At 36.8% G+C, this 18510-nt stretch overlaps 1 protein-coding gene across 2 annotated transcripts; it reads left to right on the plus strand.

Moving 5' to 3' along the window:
• Window positions 1–1132: 1132 nt before the first annotated feature.
• Window positions 1133–2985, plus strand: LOC149922907 (uncharacterized). 2 transcript variants are annotated; one of them, XR_016477329.1, is made up of 6 exons: window positions 1133–1266; window positions 1674–1925; window positions 2003–2254; window positions 2332–2583; window positions 2675–2808; window positions 2944–2985. XR_016477329.1 is itself a non-coding variant. In XM_090163565.1 (5 exons), the coding sequence occupies exons 1-5, from the start codon at window positions 1214–1216 to the stop codon at window positions 2676–2678; spliced, it is 813 nt and encodes a 270-aa protein (XP_090019691.1). In that variant the 5' UTR covers window positions 1133–1213; the 3' UTR covers window positions 2679–2880. The 2 variants fall into 2 exon arrangements, 1 of the variants encoding a protein (XP_090019691.1); XM_090163565.1 differs by lacking the exon at window positions 2944–2985 and having other exon boundaries at window positions 2675–2880.
• Window positions 2986–18510: the final 15525 nt, after the last annotated feature.

The following is an 18510-nucleotide window of genomic DNA, read 5'->3' on the forward strand; positions in this document are numbered from 1 at the left end:
CTCGGACAGGTGACAAAAACAGCCAAGGTAGCGAGAAAACCCTACTACTGACGGTCGCACCTTCAACGCAAGCCACTCAACCCAGCAAAAGGCGCAGCAATGGGTCGACCACTTCAAACATAGATGTGGGAATAAGAGAGGCTGCTCTAGCATCGGAAGCCGACACCCAAGGTCCAAACCTATGTAGTTAGAGTGCCAAACCTTAAGAAAAGCATCCTAAAGGGGAACGACGAGAACACTGCGACCTAACGTAACCCGGCTCAATCAGCTCCGGAGATCCCGATGGGTTCCAAAGGTCCATACCCTTTGGAGAGAGCTCCTAAAAAGTAACAAAAGTCACACAGCGGACCACATAACCCGGCACAGCTGGCACCGGAGAACCCAGTGTGTTCCCAAAGGCCGTGAAACAAGACCACCGAGCCCTCATACGGAGGCCCGCCACCCCACGGCAGGATACCCAATCCGCCGAGGCGGCCACTTTGCCCGGACCCTCTCCGTTAGCCTGAGCCGAAGCTCAGTTTCTGGCTTGCAAAAAACCCTGGCACTGTTGTTGAAAAAGGGGATGCCCGCGAAAACCATTTATTTCGTAAAATAGACAAAAACCGATAAACGCCAGGATGAACCTGCGACTGCAGCTTATGGCTCCGGTTTTACGATGTTATGTCTCTGGAACGGAATACACAACATTTTTCATATTTAAAAGAATTAGTTTTTACAAAAACGTTACATTTTACATAAATATCTCGCGTATAAATTAAATTTCATTCGTATAATTTTGTTGTTTTATTATATGCATTTTTCAAAGGGTAATTATGAAGTAGTTAAAAATTGGAAACAGTTGGTATTTGTGAAAGTCGCCATTAATAATACTTTCAATTTCGTTAAAAAGATAACTTCATCTGAATAAATAAACCTAAAGAATATATTTTTATAAAAAATTCGAACAAAATTTAGACATGACGTAAATAATCTTAGCGCGTGGGCACGCGCCTTTTACACGCGCTAAATAGATGGCGTCATCTGAATTTCTCTTACGTCACAAGACATAGCTTTATTAGTATAATATTCCTCGCGACTCAATCACGCGCTCCTAGACTTGTAAAATTAAAAAAACTAAACGTTAAAACCAGAATCGTCTTTATTGGAAGACATTGTTTTATGTCCTGGCTATTTTCATTGTGCCTGGACCACACTTAACTGAATAATTAAGAACATGAACACCCACTGGACAATGTCGGATAAAGGATCTTCAGTTTTCGTTAACACGTAAGTTATACAAAACTTCCTTAGAATTTTAATTCCCTCCTATTAGGCCTAACATAGAACAGATCAAATCGTTCGAAGAGCCACGAACGAAATATAGCTTCTACTGACATTTTGGTTTACTTAATGATAGTTCTTTGATTTAACTGCAGTAATTAAACTTATTAATCCGAGTTACTACTACATTTTCTTCATGGATAAAGCCAATCCAAAATAGATGCATTCCAACCTTCACAATATGGAGTGCTGGCTTTATATTCGACTTACAAACACCCGCGCTTACTTCGAATTTGACTATAATTATAGATTAATTGTTCAACACATTTCATTTATTATTCAGAACGCAAAAACAGTGATCATGCCACGCGAGATCTTTATCAATAGTTTTAACCGTTTCGTTTATTATACAGGACATCAATGAACCAATCGATAAATGAGGACAGCCGAAAGGAAAAACAGAGAAGAGCAAGACAAGGTAAGTCTAAGTTCAGTCTATCCAGATTTACAGGAATATTTCGCAAGGGAGAGAAAGGAAACAAGAGTCAAGAGGAGAGTGAAGCTCACCAGCGTCTCAACATTCCATCGATCCCTGGCACTGTGGACAGAAGCGACTTTGAAATAATCTGGTTGCACAGGCCCGAGGACGACCAAACGCAGAGGACGTAATAACCACTACTATTATCTTAAGTGCCACGCGAGATCTTTATCAATAGTTTTGACCGTTTCGTTTATTATACAGGACATCAATGAACCAATCGACAAATGGGGACACCCGAAGGGAAAAACAGAGAAGAGCAAGACAAGGTAAGTCTAAGTTCAGTCTATCCAGATTTACAGGAATCTTTCGCAAGGGAGAGAAAGGAAACAAGAGTCAAAAGGAGAGTGAAGCTCACCAGCGTCTCAACAGCCCATCGATCCCTGGCACTGTGGACAGAAGCGACTTTGAAATAATCTGGTTGCACAGGCCCGAGGACGACCAAACGCAGAGGACGTAATAACCACTACTATTATCTTAAGTGCCACGCGAGATCTTTATCAATAGTTTTGACCGTTTCGTTTATTATACAGGACATCAATGAACCAATCGACAAATGGGGACACCCGAAGGGAAAAACAGAGAAGATCAAGACAAGGTAAGTCTAAGTTCAGTCTATCCAGATTTACAGGAATCTTTCGCAAGGGAGAGAAAGGAAACAAGAGTCAAAAGGAGAGTGAAGCTCACCAGCGTCTCAACAGCCCATCTATCCCTGGCACTGTGGACAGAAGCGACTTTGAAATAATCTGGTTGCACAGGCCCGAGGACGACCAAACGCAGAGGACGTAATAACCAAAGCTTCTGTTTTAAATGCCTCGTACCATTAGCTTATCTCGTTTTATTTTCGGTCAACAACATAAATGGGCTTTCCTAAAGATGAGAATACATCGTTCACCTGAAGAAATACAGCCAACAGACGCCAAACGAAGCGGGCTGAGCAAATTGAGAAATACGTCAGACTTCGAAATGAAATGGTCACAAAATTGTAGAATGGTACACAAGTAGAAAATGTAAAAAGCTTTTGAACCCTTTGGAACGTATATCAAAATTGTTTTTCTTAAAAATAATCGAACTGTATTGAAACTTAACCATAAATATATATTCTTGTCTTGTTATTTTTCTCTTTTTACTTGGTATTAATATAGGTTTTCATTCAAATGTGTTAATTAATAGAGTGCATTCAATGAACATTACGAATATCAAAATTGATTTTCTTCAAGATAATATAATTAACTGTAATAAATGTTTAACATGTACATTTAGTTGACTTAATATTTAGTAGTTTAGTATTAATATTTGCTTTAATTCTAATGTATTTTTATATAGAGTGCATTTTGATAAACATTATTATCTCAGAATACAACTTTAGGAAGGAATATCAAAATTGTTTTTTCTAAACACCAAACAGTAAAAAATATTATATTGTATTTCCCTGAACCTTTCCTTCTTTTACAACAGTCCTTTTTAGCGCTTTACGTGCTTTGTTAAAGGTTTCTCAAATTATTAACTATTTGCCTTTGTACCGTGTTTGTTTTCTCAATAAAGTTTAGTTCCCCCTTAAACGTTTGTTGTTATTTCGCCGCCTTTTGAGCCTCGCCCCTCTAGTTTTAGAGGGGTTGAGGCTGTTATTTTCACTCTTGACGTTATTGGTGTTGGTGAATACACCACCGCGCTAGCTCCGTAAGGGACTCCGCGAAAACTGATTGCTCATAAACGGCACTCAATCAAAATTTAATTGATACGTCGTTTGATTGGAATTTATTCCCTCTATCTAACCATGCCAAAGCAGCGCTGTTGCTTTTAATCAAAGGGGGATTTTTCGTCGCCCAAATGCAAAAGGTATTTCTAGGTTCCCGCGAATTGGCGATTTCTGCCCAACGGCACAACGATAGAAAAATGCAATACTCGTCGATGAGAGAGGATCGAAAATTTCCAAACTCGGGTACTCGAATATTCGAACTTGCTGAATTCGTCCTGTTATTATTTTTCCCATCATGTTCGGGTATTCGACTAGAATTTAACTATTCTGTGTTTCCGCCGCAATAATTTCAACGAGATGCTCTCTAATATTAGAATAGTTTTGCAAACAAAAGAGGGAGAAAAGCGAGGGAACGAAACAATGATTTAACGGTTTTTGACTCTTTTTTCTGGGAGAGCTAACTAATTACTTGGATTAATATTCAACCCGAAGAGTTACACGAACTGAAACATATACACTCTTCGCACGAAGCAGACTTTTTCTACTAAAAATAACTTGACCAATTTTAACTCAAAAAACTTAATTTCTTACTCTCCCTCCGCCAGGGAGTCCTTCTCGCACGAAGGTGCTCTTCCTGCTTTCAATTTTAGACTGTTACTGATTTTCAAAAAGAAAATAATCCTCCTTTTACCCCAAAACATTTCGCAACTCGGGCTTGGCCAGCGACGTCAAGGGATAAACCCCACAGAAGTGGAAAAGTTTTCGGCCGCCTGACTAGGCCCCGCGCGACATGACGACCCTACAAAATACAAGACACATACTATACAAAAGATAAAAAAAAAAAGATGGACGCGAACAAATAAACCCTATTCCTCAAAAATTCCCAAAGTCGCATTTACAATAACCACATTAGTAGAAATAACCATTATTAGAATTAAAAATTAACATACAATCAAAATAATCCAAAAGTTAATCAAATATTGTACATTCCCGCCTTGAACTACGTTGTAGTTCAACATTAAACTTCCAGATTATATAATATTAGAACTGGGCGCCCTATACGGCTGCGATTGGGTAATCTAACCAAGCCCGAACGAACAACACTGTCTCTACCCTTCTTTAGAGATTCTACAACTGCAAGTTTCCACATAAGTCGAGGCATTTTTGCCTTCTCAATTAACACAACGTCGTGAATGGCCAACTCTTTCGTTTTGACATTTACTGGGCGGTGATGGGCTGATCTCATTTCTAAAAGATAGTTTTTCTGCCATCGCACCCGAAATCGATCTACTAATATTTGCCAATATCTTTCTCGTCGCTTTAAATCTTGCCAATGAACGGGCACTAGTTCATCGTCTTTAAAAACTTGGGAAGGAAGGGCGGTTAACCTTTTACCCATAAATAAGTGTGAAGGAGTCAAAGGAGCCGGTTCCCCCGCATCGGGATAAATGAAACTAATGGCTCGAGATTTGACCATAGCCTCGATTTCTAGAAGTATCGTTTCCAATTCTTCGTATTCTAGACTGGCGTTACCTAACTACCTCCTCAGAGCATCCTTAACACTCTTTATCATTCATTCCCAGAATCCGCCGTACCAACTGGCACGGTCGGAGATATCTCTCCACGAAATTCTAAGTTTACCGAAATAATCTAATATTTCCGGACTACGCGTGTTCGGTAACAGTAAATTTAACTCGTGTTCTGCTAATTTAAAAGTTTTAGCGTTATCGCTGTATATCACTCTCACAACTCCTCAGCGCGCGATAAATCGGCAAAAACTTAATAAAAAATGTTTTGTTGACAAACTTGAGACTAGCTCGAGATGCACCGCGCGCGTTACAGCACAGGTGAACAGCGCGACGTAACACATGTTCTCTTTTCTCGTATACAAGGGGCCTCTGAAGTCTACCCAGCAAATTCCGAACGAGGGCGCTGGATTGATTCTGGAAGCCGGAAGAGGCGCCATTAATGGCGTCGAACCTTTGGCGCAAAATCTTTTGCATCTGGGGCATCCGTTAACTTCTCGTTTAACTAAAGGGCGGATTTTCGGAATCCAGAATTGTTCTCGAATTTCTACGAGAGTTTGATCTACTCCCGCGTGCTTTAAACGGATGTGAATGTCATCAACTATTAACTCGGTTAGTCTATGTTTAGCTGACAAGATCCATGGGTGCTTTTGGTTATATTTAATGTCTGCTTCGTCATTTCTTCCACCTACGCGCGTAAGTCCATCCTCATCGACGAATGGCGTCAACGTAAACAAACTCGATTGTTTGGGTAGAGCGGTAGTAGTGTGAAATTGACACTTCTGCCGGGTATCATGATAACAATGATAGCGCGAAATATGGATGCCATGTTAATATTGTATTTTCCCGTGAACCTAATCTATGATTAGAGGGCATTTGGTTTTTTTCTAACATGTTTAGTCCTTTAGAGGGCATTTGGTTTTTATTCAGAGGTATCTAGGCTTAAGTTGGCAGCCATTTTAATTTTTTCTTACCTTGTCTAGGGTTGACAGTTCGTTTGTTGGCTATGGGATAAATAAGCTTAAAACTAAATAAAAAAACGTTTTTTAAGCATTATTCTTTATTAACACCATGACAATTATTTTTTTACAAATCAAATTAACTAGATATTCAAATTATAATTGATGGTACTAAATGTGTATTGACTTTATTTAATCTTTATTATTGAATGATGCAATTTGGTTATTACCAAATGCTAGTGTTTCAATCCCATTTATAACATATCTCTTACTATCAAAAGGGCCTAACCCGATTTTAGTAGTATTTGTTGTAAATAGCTCATGATTTTGTGCTGCTATTTTATTTGTGTTCGCTAACGTTATGAGTTGCGCAAATAAACCTTCTCGGTAGGAGTTATGTTTTATATTTTTCTTGACAAAATATCTATCAACACCTTTGGCAGTATTATTATCTCCACCCTCACTCTGCAGCGAATACATTTTTGGCTTTAGACCAACGAAAGAGAGGCCAAGTCTGCCACACAGTTCATCTTTCATAAATCCGAGTTGTTTTTTGTTGGTTTCACTGAAAAGCATATGATCTTTAGGAGAGTCTGAAAAATCATAAAGATGGGTGGACGTTGCCATGTCGTTGTAAACATCGTCGGTCTCAATTAGATAACAAAGTGAGTCAATGTCTGTAAAACACAGCTTTGCTTTTGATCCATAGCGTCTCATTATCTCATTATAATGAAACTCATAAGCAGCGTTCAGACTATGTGAAAATATTACGTTTGCGTCGATCGTGTCGGTTCTTTTGATTTCTTACACCGTTCAGACTTCTCTCGTTTACATTTTTGCATTTCGTTGCGCTCAAAAAGTTCATTGTAGACAATTAGCCTTATGCCTCATCAGCGCTGACTCTAGGTAGTGGCGACCATTAGAACCATCGAAATACTATAACCAATCAGAGGTGGATAAAAAATTATTTCAATTTTTCCGCCGTTATTACTGAGCTCTGATTGGATGAACAATCACTTTTTATGTTAATCTCCGTGCAAGGTTGGTTCCTTTCTGAACAGTGAAATGAACGAACCGACGCGACCAACATAACCAAAACGACACGACCGATGCTAACGTCATATTTTCACGAAGTCTGAACGCTGCTTAATATGCAGGTTTTTCTGCCATCAAAGATACTAAATCCAACATATATTGGCCGATTAAGCAGCATCCTAATTCAAATAAATTGAAATAGTACACAATTTTTTTATCAAAATAAATTATTTCATTACGTTTTCTTAGCCATTTCTATTCCGACGAGATTTTCATTAAAAATTCTAGCTCTTGTGAACCGAGGTTATGAGCTCATTCATTGTACTTGTTTTTCATTATGAACTAGTTGGATGTCTCTGCGTTTCCGAAGATTCTCCATGGTTTTTCCTACAAATAAAATGTTTCCTTAAGAATTAAAGGTATTTATATATATTTATTTTTAATAAATATCAATTTACCAAAGAAAGCGTTGTTCATAAGTTTGAAAAATGACTTGCTGAATTCATCTTTTGCTTCTTTTCGACGCTGAGTGTTGAATTCTATATACTTCTTAATCCATGGGCTTAGATTTAACTTTAAACCTCTGTGTATTTTAGTGAGGTGAAGACCAAGTGATAAATATAATTTTAAATTTATGTAGTGTATAATATAGTTATTCCTATTTTCTAAATTTGGTGTTAGCTTTGATTAATTCTCCATAAATTTTGCACCGAGAATCTGCAATAGCTTTAAAGAATACGCTGATAGTTCTTCCTATTTGACAGCTTTTCTAATGGGAGCGAGTGGATATTCATCATGCAGATCGTGAATTTCCTGAGGGTAATCTAAATCAACTTGTAGAATACAGCCTTCTGTGCTATCATCCCCGACTTTTATTGCATCAAAAGAATCTATTTCTTCTTAATTCATCCACTGGAATCCATCTGTAGGCATATGTTGACTCATTGCCCATCCATAAAGATTGTGAAGCCTGGAAATTGTCGGCTTATGTCTAAACCATGTACGAGAGTTAAACTATAAAATACTCTTTATTAATAATATATATATATATACCAAATATTACAAGGCATTGCAACTAAAATTTCTCTAGAAGAGAGAATACAGAAGATTTGACTGGTTAGGTCGGAGTCCGTAACGAAGTCTGAGGTAAGTTCAGAAAAACATAGTTTTTTCTTGAACTAGTTACAGAATAACTAATACTGATAAAAATAAACGGTTTGCGGCGCTTTGAAGTAAAAGGTTGGAAGTAGTTAATGAGTGCATTTCGTAAAGCTAATACTAAAATTTAATTAAATACAAATGAATAAACGTAACTTTCTATTTGTCATAATAATTAAAATATGGCTTGTCATATAACTATGGTTGAACCTTTGAAAATTAGAGAAACCAACAGGGTATTTAATGAATCTTTATCAAAGTTGACGTATGAATTGTACTATTAAAAATTAATGTTTTACTGAAACCCCACCGCTTTTTCGTGGTTAAAATCGAAAGATCAGAGATGTCGCTACTGTGAGATATTTGGAATATATAGGTCTTTCGAAGACAGTGTGTCAATCACTTAAGCGACAAAAGAAAATCCCATTTCCACGAATTACGACAATTGGAGGAGTACGCGCTATGTTTCGGTAGTCACAACAGTGAGTCTCGCGGGCAACCGAACCACCCGCCGGTAGCAGGTAGAAAAATGTCCGTAGGGTAGGAAAGGGGTGGATAAACAAAGAAAGGGCAAAGGGCGAGTCAAACATTACTCTGGGTATAATGGGGGGGGGGCTAAAAAGTACAGAATTAGAAATATTTGGGAAAACAGGGGATTTTGCTCGTCTCGCTAACGTCATAGGACCCAGTATCATTTGAAAATTTCATATCAGCTATTGATCGATGAAATTCAAGCCTTCGTGTTGTGTAAAATGTTTTTAAAAAATACGAGTAAATATCTAATTTTGGGTAAATATCTAATTTTTGGTCAATGTCTAATTTTGGGTCAATGTCTAAATTTGTTTATATCTAATAATAAATACATTCAAATATTTCATTAAAATTAAAAATTATCTTAAATAATATTGTTTAACTTTAAATATGATATTTGTTTAAAAAATGGTTGCACTATCTAAATTCTTTGAATTAAAGCTTTTCTAATTAAATTTACATAACCTGCTCGAATTTTATTCAATTTAAAAACTTTATAAAATTTCATCCAATTCACAGTAGCTGATAAAATTTTACCCAATTTACAGTACCTGATCAATCTACCCAAATTTAGACATTTGATATGAATTATACCAATTTACCTGAATTTAGATATTTATAGTAAATTTACCAAATATACCCATTTGAATTTAGATTTTTACCCAAATTTATTCGGCTTTATCGACCAGAATAAACCTTAAGACTAATTTTTATCCAAATCTAAAAAGGTAGAGTGGTAAATTTAAAAAAAACATTTGGTCGATTTGTCGTGGAATGACCCCAAATTTAGAAGTTTACCAAAACTTAGATATTTACCCGAATTCAGATATTTCAAATTAAAATATTTACCCAAATTTAAATACTTACCCAAATTTAAATTATTACCCAAATTAAAATACTTACCTAAATTCAATTTCAATATTTACAAAATTTGCATATTAAGCTGAAATAAAATATTTACCAAAATTTAAATATTTACCTGATTTAAAATATTTACACAAATTTAAGTACTTACCCAAATTATTACCCAAATTTAGATATTTACCCAAATTTAGACATTTACCCTAATTAAGATAGTTACCAAAAATTACACATTTACTCAAAATCAGATATTTAGGCAAAATTACACATTTACCCAAAATTACACATTTACTCAAAATTAGATATTTACCCAAAATTACACATTTACCCAAAATTAGATATTTACCCAAAATTAGATATTTCCAAAAATTTAACCACCTTTGTTTAAAATATATTACTTTAGTTGTCAAAAACGTTTTCGGTTGCCATTGTAAAACTAAACCCATCGCATTTTTTCCCTTTGGGGTTTTTTAAGTTACATGAAGGTCTACTTAATCCCTGAATTTAAACAAAATCGATGAGTTACCCCTCGGGTAGTCTCCTTGTTAGTTAAACGCATATAAGACATTCATCGCCGCATTTTAAAAAATAAAAGTATTTCACAACAGAATTTGTTTTGGTCCATTCTTAGACCGTGTTTCTTGGTCTAAGCACGTGGTCTAAGGTCCATTTTACTTTATGAAAGCCGGTATCGCAGCGTAGGAAACTTTGGGAGGGGGGGAGCGTTTGACCTTGCATTACCTACCCTCCCCCTCACCCCATACTCCTACGCTGGTGCCTCATGTTGGCAAGCGGGGCTTTCGTCTGTTTATAATCAGCAGTGACCCCTCGCTGCGCGTTGTCGTCGGTCCGATCCTCCGGTAGAAGCTCTATCGTTACTCGCTGTCAATCAATGCTTTCAGTTTTAAATTCACCCGTAAAGTTCAGCCGAAAATCTTTACCGGCATCACTGCCAAGAGACGAGTTTCAGCGCCATCTAGTGTTTTTTTCTCGAAACACAAAACCTCAGACTTCCCCCTTAATATATGAAAAAAATAAACACATTTCTTATGACACAGAAAGCGTAATTATCTATTAATAAGGTTACTTTATTTACTAAATAAGGAATAAGTAAACATTATTTACATAGAGCTCTTAGTTAAAAAAGATTCTAGTACCTTTTAAGCTTGCAAATACATAAATGTTATATTATACGCATAATCTTTCGAAAACTGTGTACATTTAACTGCGGCCAAGAAGGGTCAGAAATTTGAGACAATAATTAGTGAGATCCAAGAGGAAACATTCTGGATCCATATATTTTTGTACCATCAATTATAAATTTACCACATTAATGTATAAAAATGTTCCTATTGGTATTACAATTTTCCTTTTCATCCTATTTATAGCAAAGGAATGAATAGCATTCGGGTTATTTTATAAATTTATTTTTGCACGTAAATATTTCATGTTTGAATTTAATTGGGTTTTAAATTAAAATTTCGCCAAAATTAATATTATACCTAACGCGCGTTAACATATGAGTTTTTAAGCACTCTTAGATTCCCATACACTTGCTTGCTAAACACTTTGACCTCAAATATGTTGAACTACAGATGGAGTTTTAATAAAATAAACAGGATATCGTTGAAACAGGTATAAATTAAATATTATTACAAAAGATAACTGCGATAAACAAGGCTAGCTTGACCTTGAAAATGGTAATATCCACCTTGAAATGGAGATCTATTAAATTGGGAATTAGGAAACTCGCTCGCTCGGATGTACAAACTTTGACCTCGGTGCGTAACTGAACTTTTGATTTAATTTTATATAATTTTCGATTCCCCCCGGGATATATTTTAGAAGAAAATGCTAAAATCCCACGGTATTATTTTGAGTTCTCGAAAGGAAAAATAATTTTCTAGACAAGGTGTGTCCATTTGTCATGGCTTAATCACTTCAAAGTCGAATCCCATTAGCCCTTGGACTAATTAAGATAGGGACATTTATGTGGAACTGAATTTCTTTATTAAGAATTGCGTTTTACCGTCTTTTACGTTGTAGTGGAGCCCAAATGCGTTTATTAGTCCAAACGCTGTAGTGGAGCCCAAATGCGTTTATTAGTCCAAACGCTGTAGTGGAGCCCAAATGCGTTTATTAGTCCAAACGCTGTAGTGGAGCCCAAATGCGTTTATTAGTCCAAACGTTGTAGTGAAGCCCAAATGCGTTTATAAGTCCAAACGTTGTAGTGGAGCCCAAATGCGTTTATTAGTCCAAACGTAGTCACACTAGAAAACGCTCTCAATAAATATTTTTGCAGTTTGTGCTCTTATCTATTGACTTCCTGATCAATCTATGGGAACAAGAAAATGGAAAATGTCCTGTAAAATCAGATTTGAACTAAACCGTTTCAATATTGAGAATAAAAGTAACTATTGAAAAGTTTCAATGCTAGTTTATATGAAGCAGTTGAAGTCATTTGAGCTTTTTACCATTGCTGTAGTATCGTCCAATCACTTTTATCTTCTTCCTGGTTTAAAAAGAAATTTTTTTTTCCGTCAGAGCCACCTTTGCTCAAACAAGCAGAGGCGTACCGATGGGGGGCAGATGGCAAGGTTAGTCAATTTTAGGCTAAGGTTGGTAACTTCGTTGCTAACGAACATCGTGACGTCACTGAGATGAGATCCTATGAAAATCAATGGAATCTCATCTGGGTGACGTCAGCAAGGCTGTAGCCTTGACGTCAGCAACAGACGAATTTTGGAGGCAATCCAAAAATTCTTTCAAACCGTTTCTCGATCGAGACCCCGTTGGGCAGATGGGTCATGTTGAACCGGGCGCCAAAAGGCTAAAAAATTATTCCAACTATAAACGTGACTTATATTCAAATGTTCCTGAAGGTCCTTTAGATGCGTTTGACGTTTCGAATTAATGGGCGCGTAGAATTTAGTTCATACGTGCTTAAGAACTAACTCATCTGGATTTCGTTCGGAATCTAATCAGTATATAACTCTCAGTAGAACAGAACAAACGACGTAATGAGTAGGGATAAATTAATATTTATTAGTATTTAATTAATGACATACATCGGGGAAGCCATATCAAACTTTCAAACCGGGCGCCACAGCCCCTCGGTACGCCACTGCAAACCAGAGCAGCCGAACCAAGTTTACAAGTACCTTCGCAACTTCATATGTCGTTTGCTTTAGTTTGGGGGTGACCAAGTTCGCTATCCTACAAAGATGGCCTTTTTTGAAGGTTGAGATTGCTTATATTAGTTATTTTTTATAATATATTAGCATTTTTAATTATTTAAGTCACGCATCGGTTTTAGGGAACCGGGCTGATTTGAGAGGTGCTTACTGATAGAGTGTGAGGGGTATCGGGAGTGTTGCTAAGAACCGAGGGGGTAGTCACTGTAATAAGCAGGTGTAATAACGGGAAATCGCTTAAGAAAATCACTGCAATTCACGGAGAAATTGTGATAAAACACTGGAAATCAAGGAATGATTTTCGAAAATCAATAATCATGTGTAGAAAGATGTTACGAGTGTACCTACCCGCTAAAAACCGTCTCAACGCAGTCATTCTCTCTAAGCAGAAATAAATAAGAACTTGATAATACATTTCTACTAAATTCTTCGATTTCCCACAAATTCATATTCCCTTTAAGCAGTCTGACTTTGCAATGAGCGAAATCGGGAGTAAAATATTAAAAGAGAAATTATTTAAAACAGTGTTTTTAGGATTTTGTTTTAATAACATCTTGTTTATAAGGTGAATATATATTTTGGGATTAAACCCTAAGAAAACGAGTTTTTTTCTCTCAAAATCTACGCTTTAGACGAAAAATAAAATAAAAATAATTAACGATAATGTATGTATGAAAACCGATTTCGTAGTTCAGTTCAGAAAGTGCTAAATTTCAATGTCTTCTTCTTCTTGTTTAATGATGGCGACTTCCTTTTCAAGCCGAGGTTGGCGCCGGATGACTGAACACAGTAGCATAGGAGGAGGTTCACGTCCATTCGGAATAATCAACCCATGATTGCGGGTTAAGAAAGTGGTTATGACCAGATCTTGCGAGAGTGCGTCTGGTTCTTGCTTGATGTCCGAATGTTCGTCCAATTCCTCCATTTTTTGGTTTTCAAGGTCATCACCATTCTTCGAGTATTTTATCTCCTTTTCCTCCAAATAATTATCCTTGGCAACTTCGCTAACATGTGGCGTTCGTTTATCGCTCTTGGGAATCCGTTTGTGGCCTTCCATATTGTCGCGATGGTTGCTGAGGTACAAAGGCGAATCGCACTCGAATAACACTCCTGGCTTTAGTTGACTCCCAAAATTACTAGGATTAATAAAAAGGTTAATATCTAACGTAGTCCACCTTTTCACTGGTTCGTGGTGAAACAAACCGTTAGTGAAGATTTTTGAATGGAATAAAGGTACAGCGGCATACTTATGAATAATTATGTTACATATGGTTTCGGGATATCGATGATCTATAACAGGGTTCGTACGAAAATTTCTGATCTAAAATCCCTGACTTTTCCAGGTTATCCCTGACCAATTTTTGCCAATATTTCTGACCTTTTTGGTTATATTTTTGGACATTGTTTTCATTATTTTAGGTCAAAATTTCTTTGTTAATGTGTGGTTTGGTTGACTAACTAAAATCCCTGACTTATCCCTGACTTTCTACGAAATTATTTAAATCCCTGACTTTCTACGAAATTATTTAAATCCCTGACTTATCCCTGACTTTCTACGAAATTATTTAAATCCCTGACTTATCCCTGACTTTCTACGAAATTATTTAAATCCCTGACTTATCCCTGACTTTCTACGAAATTATTTAAATCCCTGACTTATCCCTGACTTTCTACGAAATTATTTAAATCCCTGACTTATCCCTGACTTTCTACGAAATTATTTAAATCCCTGACTTATCCCTGACTTTCTACGAAATTATTTAAATCCCTGACATTTTTACTCCATTTTACAGATCCCTGACTTATCCAGGTTTTCCAGGATATCCAGGTTCTGTACGAACCCCGTATAATGGCCTGTATTTTGACGCATTATTTTCTACGAATTGGGCTGAAACGAAAGCGCGAAAACTTAATTGAGAATTGTAGCGTTCATGAATAACGAAACTTTACTCCAGGCAGGAACAATATAAAATATAACGAATATACAAAGTAAATAAGGAACTTAATTACTTGGCTAACGTTCACTGCGGGGTTAGGACACGGCCAACTTTGATCACGCGCTTTTGGCGCTACTACGGCCAACACATTCGTCGAAATTCCGCGAGCAAGGATTTTCCCCCTATAAACTGTACTATAATGTGTAGGAGTTCAGCGCCACGCTCGGTGGTTTTATTGTCCCCAATGTAAAAACTATACTAAAAATAATAATCCGCTAGGGGCGCTGACGTCATACACATCTTTTGCTCATAGGTTAACACAGGAACGTCAACGAATGAGATGGCCGCTGTAGCGCGAGAGATGCGCGAGAAATCAAAGTTGGCCGTGGTTAGGATAGCACCATAGGTCAACGCCAAGAGCTGGGCTCGAGCTCACCTCACTGAATTCGTATATGAGCTTATGGATGGTCTCGGGCTCACCTTAATTGGTCTCACCGATTATTGGACGGGTCTTGGGCTCGAACTCGCTATCTAAATTTTCCGGCCGATGTGAGGTCTCGAGCTCAGTAGATTTAAAACCTACAAACCGTCTGGGGCTAAGACATTTAACGTAAGTGCTCAATAACATGGGATTTTGACCTCAAATTGATCAAATGTTGATAATTTTTGATGTTTCTTTTGTAAATTTTTATCTATTTTTTCTATTTTTGGCATTTTTGAATTTTTGAAATTCTTTAAAATTTTTCACAGGGGGCGGCTCTAGGAATCGGTCTGAATCCCATGTTATTTTCAATGGGAAAATTAAAATTTTTTGTTGTCAAAAATATTTTTCGTTGCCATGGCAAAACGGTTGCCCATTGAATAAATTCCCTTTAGGATTTTTCATTATACATGAAGGTCTACCAATCCCCCGAGTTTGAACAAAATCGGTGGGTTACACTTCGGGATGTCTCCTTGTAAATGCTCGATCCGTGCTAAAAGTCCATAAATAGCAGTTGGAGAGTAGAGCCCCGTACGCGCGTAACACAAACACAACACGTCGCAACCATTGGTAAAACCGCCGATGTTGAAGGCCATTTACTTTTAAGCATCCGTAGCAAGAAAGTGTTGCCAGCAGCCTCATTCCAAGTTTATTAGTGAGCTTCGGCCCCCATTGGGAGAAAAAGCGATCGGCGCCACTGGTCGCTACACGAATTCCAAATCCGGCGTTTTAAATACCATAAACCCTATACCAAAATTCGAAAAACTGTGAACGCGGTTTTTATTACACTTTGCCCCGGTACTGCGAACGCGTTTCCGCAGTGAACAACAGACAGACACGGTGATTGTAAAACCTCTACTATGGAACATAGTCCCCCCCGGAGAGGTAAAAATCACTAGTTCACAGTATTTGCTGTCTGATTCAATGTTAAAATTGTTGAGAAGAGGGGGTTGATTTTTTTTAACAAATGTTGCCTCTTTTTTTTCACAAATATGTCCATCAGCAGCCTTGGTGCACTTTTTTTTATGAAAAAAAAACGAACCCTTTAATTAAGATTAATAAAACCCGATGTTTTACATGAATAGAACAAACTGTAAAGGGGAAATTTCCACCAGCCAAAAACGTCATTAACGTACTTACACGAGTTCACCTTCAATACGGAGGGCATCCACCGGTAATTAAATAAAAGCCACCACAAAACTATTCAAAGATCACATTAGCACAAGGGGACCTACTAGACGAAAGCATTGGCCAATGGCTATTGGAAATTTAAAATATTTGACGTCACAAATATCAATTTAGCAGACGGCGTTTCATAACACATACTAGAAATGCGTTAACCTACTCGAAATAAATGAATTATTTTTAACTTTTACAAATAACTTAAGTTTTTTCATTGAAAGAATAATTAAATATATCTATGATAGTTATATTTATATATAGGAGTGATTACTTCGACGCTTATCTGGGGCCATAAATCCAAATGACTACCCCTGTAAAAATTGCTGGCAAGTAACAATTTTACATTGATCATATCTTTTTAAATGATAAATCGCGGTTAAAACTTTTTGCATTACTGTAATCCTTGACAAAAAACAAACAAAAAAAACAGAAGTACCTATTGTTAAAAAATCCCAAATATAATTTCAAAGGTACAAACCTTAAATCATTAAAATAATTATAAAAGTAAAATAAAGGTGCGTGTCCCTTCACACTTCCATAGAGTAGTATCACCTCGTAGCTTTGGCCATGGCCGCCATTTTAGGCGCGTTTTTTTTATCTATAGGAAAAAGCATGGGTCACGTTGCGTGATGTAGCACTGACACTACTCTATAGCTTTTCCCGCCGACTAACAGCTGGAAGGATATTTGTGACGTCACACCGTCCTCAGAGTTAGTCAGCTTTAAGCCACGTGACCAAAACCGAAACCCGCGTTTATAGGAAACCTTTATTACTGAAAATATCCCGTAACCTTGACTTTAGCAGACTTTTTTCAATGCATTTTTTTAAAAACAACTTATGGTGTCGGCAAGGGTTTCCGCAGCCACTGTCATTTCGCACAAATAGTTTTCAACAAAACGATTTTTGCGATAAGGTAAAACTCGCGACGGCGAACATAAAAATAAAAAATAGTGGGCTCAACTAAAAACAGTTCAACAATCATAGATGGCGATAGCTACTTCATAAAGCAATTTGGTTTCCGCAATATTTTAGTAAAAATACATTACATTATAATCAATGAATTATTATTATAAGAAGTAAATGAACTATTTGAAATTGGTTTGAAAACTGGAAGGCATTTTATTAAACGAAATCTAGGTAAAACGAAACTATATCTCGCATATTATATTTCGTACATTATTTCATTATTTTACTCGAGGGGCTAACCACTCTTAGAAAGTCTGTACACCGGATTACGCTTAGATTAGCACTACCAAAGGCAGGGACTTCAAAGATTACGCGTAATCCCATTAGTACAGTCAAAGGTACGGCTCTGTACACCGATTACGCGGAGTGATCAGCCCCTCGATTTTACTTTATTTTTATACCCCCGTACCGTAGTTTAATATTTTACTGTAAAAATTATCCGGGAACATACAATAGAACTTGATTTATGACGATTTTAGTATCATCGAAGTCTACGGTTTATAGGTTTATTTTGCCGTACAGAAGCAAGGTTCGCAGAGAAAAATACACTATTGGTACAGAGGTACACCCATAGATATAAGAAATGTATATAAAGGTCTAGATAAATTTCGGGGCGTCTAAGCCTAACATAATATACGGAATTGACCACTACCGACTAAATTATCAAGGCCCGTGCGCGCTCTATCCGAAGGGGGGGTACTTTGACTGAAGGATTACGCGTATTTTCCCGGTAGATGGCGATCTTAAGTCTAATTCTTTAGGGGTTATTCGTAAAATCGCAAAGTAAGGGGCAGTTCGCTATGATAATATTCAAATTGCTTTCAAATGGGCTTTCTTTCAATTTTCAAGACGATATTGCTCGAAGAAAGTATATTTCCGTGTAAAGTGACCATAACATTCCATAATAAGGGAAAACAACAAAGAATAAAAACCTTTAGGCCTACAACAATTTACAAAAAATTAATCATCTAAAGTTTAGGATCTTATTTTTATTGCAACTGATCAATCACAGTTCCCATAGTAATACTTTCTTGTCAAAGAAAGCTATATTCTTACAAAATATCACAATTTCTTTTTGGTAAAGAATATTTTTTACACTTTATCACCTAAGCTTTTTTAAAACATCACAGCAATATAAAAGTGAGGTAGACTTGTATCATTAATATTTCTACATTTTTAAAAC

The sequence above is a fragment of the Leiobunum rupestre genome, chromosome 11, assembly GCF_980474605.1.
Source record: "Leiobunum rupestre chromosome 11, qqLeiRupe1.1.hap1, whole genome shotgun sequence".
Lineage (NCBI taxonomy): Eukaryota > Metazoa > Arthropoda > Arachnida > Opiliones > Sclerosomatidae > Leiobunum > Leiobunum rupestre.

Bases quoted from the DNA above. Each gene is read 5' to 3' on its own strand.
- LOC149922907 (XM_090163565.1), top strand. From the start codon at position 1,214: ATGAACACCCACTGGACAATGTCGGATAAAGGATCTTCAGTTTTCGTT. The intron at 1,926-2,002 runs GTAATAACCACT...TTTATTATACAG, and splicing joins GACGACCAAACGCAGAGGAC to GACATCAATGAACCAATCGA. The intron at 2,255-2,331 runs GTAATAACCACT...TTTATTATACAG, and splicing joins GACGACCAAACGCAGAGGAC to GACATCAATGAACCAATCGA.